General features: G+C 37.9%; 1 protein-coding gene across 1 annotated transcript in view; it reads left to right on the forward strand.

Annotated features, from left to right (window-relative positions):
- The window catches only part of LOC147817491 (uncharacterized), a 75376-nt gene that overhangs the window by 66505 nt on the left and 6312 nt on the right, over positions 1-2559 (forward strand). The window contains 4 exon segments of the mRNA XM_087170523.1: positions 459-515; positions 839-1471; positions 1578-1634; positions 1724-1783. Coding sequence (XP_087026649.1) covers positions 459-515; positions 839-1471; positions 1578-1634; positions 1724-1783 — 807 coding nt within the window.

A 2559-nucleotide genomic window follows, 5' to 3' on the forward strand; every position in this document is an offset into this window, starting at 1 on the left:
CATGGCGACAGCAGGATCAGGTGAGTCCAGTCAGACTTAAATACTCAGGATAACACCATAAAAGAACTACAGTATATCCTCTGTCTTATTCCTGCACTAAAAGTAATTTGGTCTCCAGAACTGCATGTTCATCTCTGCAACATTCCTGCTGACCTGTTTACTGATGGATTAGACAGCAGAAGTCATTTTTATGCTGAGTCATTCCTAAATTGAAGTTTCTTTTAATCAATAGTTGCAGGTTGTGTAGAGCCGGTTCCCTTTGTTTGGTGACTTTCTTTGGTAAAACAGAAAAATAAAAGATCAAAGACGAGATGATAACAATTAATAGTAATACAGTATTAAACTAATGGTCAAAAGTTCTTCACTTTTATGCCTCTACCAGAGCCGCTTCATGCTTAATTAAAAGCTTCATGTTAATTAAAGATTAAATGTGAATTCAACGTTGTGTATCTTTACAGTGACAGATGATCTGCAACCAGTGAAGCGCAGCAGCCTTGAATTCCTGCCTCCTCACAGTGAGTTAAACTGAGTCTGAGTCAGAATTACTCTTCTGTATTTTAACTTCTAGAATTAAAGTATTTGTAGTTGGTGGCTTTGAAGTTATGTTTTATCTTTATTTTGCAAGATCACTGGTGAATTTCCAAGTTTTAAGATTTTAACAGCATTTGAACAGCACAGACAGATTGACATGTTACAGCAGTAAAAAGTAAAATATTTTCTTCAGAAACTTAAAGTCAAGTAAAGTACAAGTATTTGTCCTTGAATTATTGCATTTGACCCCTGTGCATTTTGGATGAAGTCTACACAAATATCTTCTAATTCACTGTTTTCATTTCAGTGTCTGAGCTGAGGGTTGTTCTGCTGGGGAACAGCTGGTCTGAGAGGAGTTCAGTGGGGAACTTCATACTGGGAAAGACTGAGTTCGACACTGAGGAAGAAGCAGACTGCTGTCAGAGAGTCAGAGGACAGCTGAAGGAGAAACAAATAGTTCTCATCAACACCCCAGATCTGCTTCATTACAACATGTCTGAACACAAACTGACTGAGATTATAGAAAACTGTGTGAGACTCTCTGATCCTGGACCTCATGTGTTCCTGCTGGTTCTACAGCCTGAAGACTTCACTGAGGAACAGAAACTGAAGCTCTGCAGAGTCCTTGAACTCTTCAGTGATCAATCATTTGATCATTCACTGGTTCTGATATCAACACCCAGAGGGAAGAGTTCAGGTTCCATTGAAAACTATATGCAACATCCACTGTTAGGAGACTTTATCAGAAAATGTAGATCCAGGTTGTTGTGGAACAAGAACCTTGAACATCAACAGCTGTTAACACATCTGGATCTGGTGATGAAGGAGAACAATGGAGATCATGTGAGCTGTGATGTTTTCAAAGATGCACCATCAGTCTCATCGAGGGGTCATCAAGGAGAAGGAGTCAGTGTCAAGCTGAATCCTGCTGAAGCTCCAGGTAAGTGCAGGAACAATCTTTATATTTCATCAATACAACTCATCAATTATCAGCTTTGAATATTGAGTTAAAGGTGTTTTCAGTTAATTATGTTTTATTGTTATAGGTCCAGGATTTTCCATGTCAGGTTTACTGTCTTCAACAAGAAACTATTTACCCAACTGTAAGTACACTTCCAAATGATTATCATCAGTTAGAGATCTAGGAGAAAGTTGATTTACTGTGATTAATATTGATTTTATTTTTTAACAGGGAGGAAACCTTGGTCTACATCACAGACTCCATCATCAGTCCAAAGCACAAGCCACCAGTGTAAGTGAATAAATAATTATCAGACAAAAGTTTCAGTTTCAGCTCCTCACTTTGTCCAATTTTAATCAACTTCCTACAAAATTATAAAACATGACTGAGACATTCACTCAGGTCCCAGTTTAATAGGTAAACCTAGTTAAACTAATTAGATCTAATACAAAATGTACTTTTGTTATTTTGCCTACACTCAATGATATAAATGTGTAGACAACATTACAGAAACACCTGTCAGTATATCTTAATATCATTCAAATTACATCTTCCAAAATGAGTATTGCAGGATTGTTGGATTACACTGCATCTGTTTTAGCTAGGTGTTCCTAATAAACTGACATGTGAGTGTCTTTTTAGGTCCTAATGTGTAAGACAGTAAAACATGAATAACAATGAATCTGCACCAATTACAGTGCAGAGTGTTTATGATGCACATAAGGAAAATACATGTCACCACATACAGCTATGCAAGTTCAGAACCATGTTCTTCAGTTCAGTAGAGAATCAGCATCTAGTCTTATAATCAGTTTCACAAATGAGTCCAATGTGAGCAACTCCTGAACTCAGCAGACACATACTCTGAAGTTTGGAGAACTTGAGGAGGAAGCCTGAGTCATTTTCCTGGGACAGATCATTGAGGTAGTTAAAGGACAGAGGGGAAACTCTCCCTGAGTGGAGAGAGGCTCTGGATGTTGTTGAGCTGTCTTCATTGACATCTTCACTGTGATGTGTAGGTCATGGACAGTGGACAGATTCGTTTTCATCAAACTACCTGCAGTTTC

The sequence above is a fragment of the Seriola lalandi genome, unplaced genomic scaffold (genome assembly GCF_002814215.2).
Source record: "Seriola lalandi dorsalis isolate HSWRI2012SDOR001 ecotype SW California unplaced genomic scaffold, Sedor1 jcf7180002054951, whole genome shotgun sequence".
Classification (NCBI taxonomy): domain Eukaryota; kingdom Metazoa; phylum Chordata; class Actinopteri; order Carangiformes; family Carangidae; genus Seriola; species Seriola lalandi.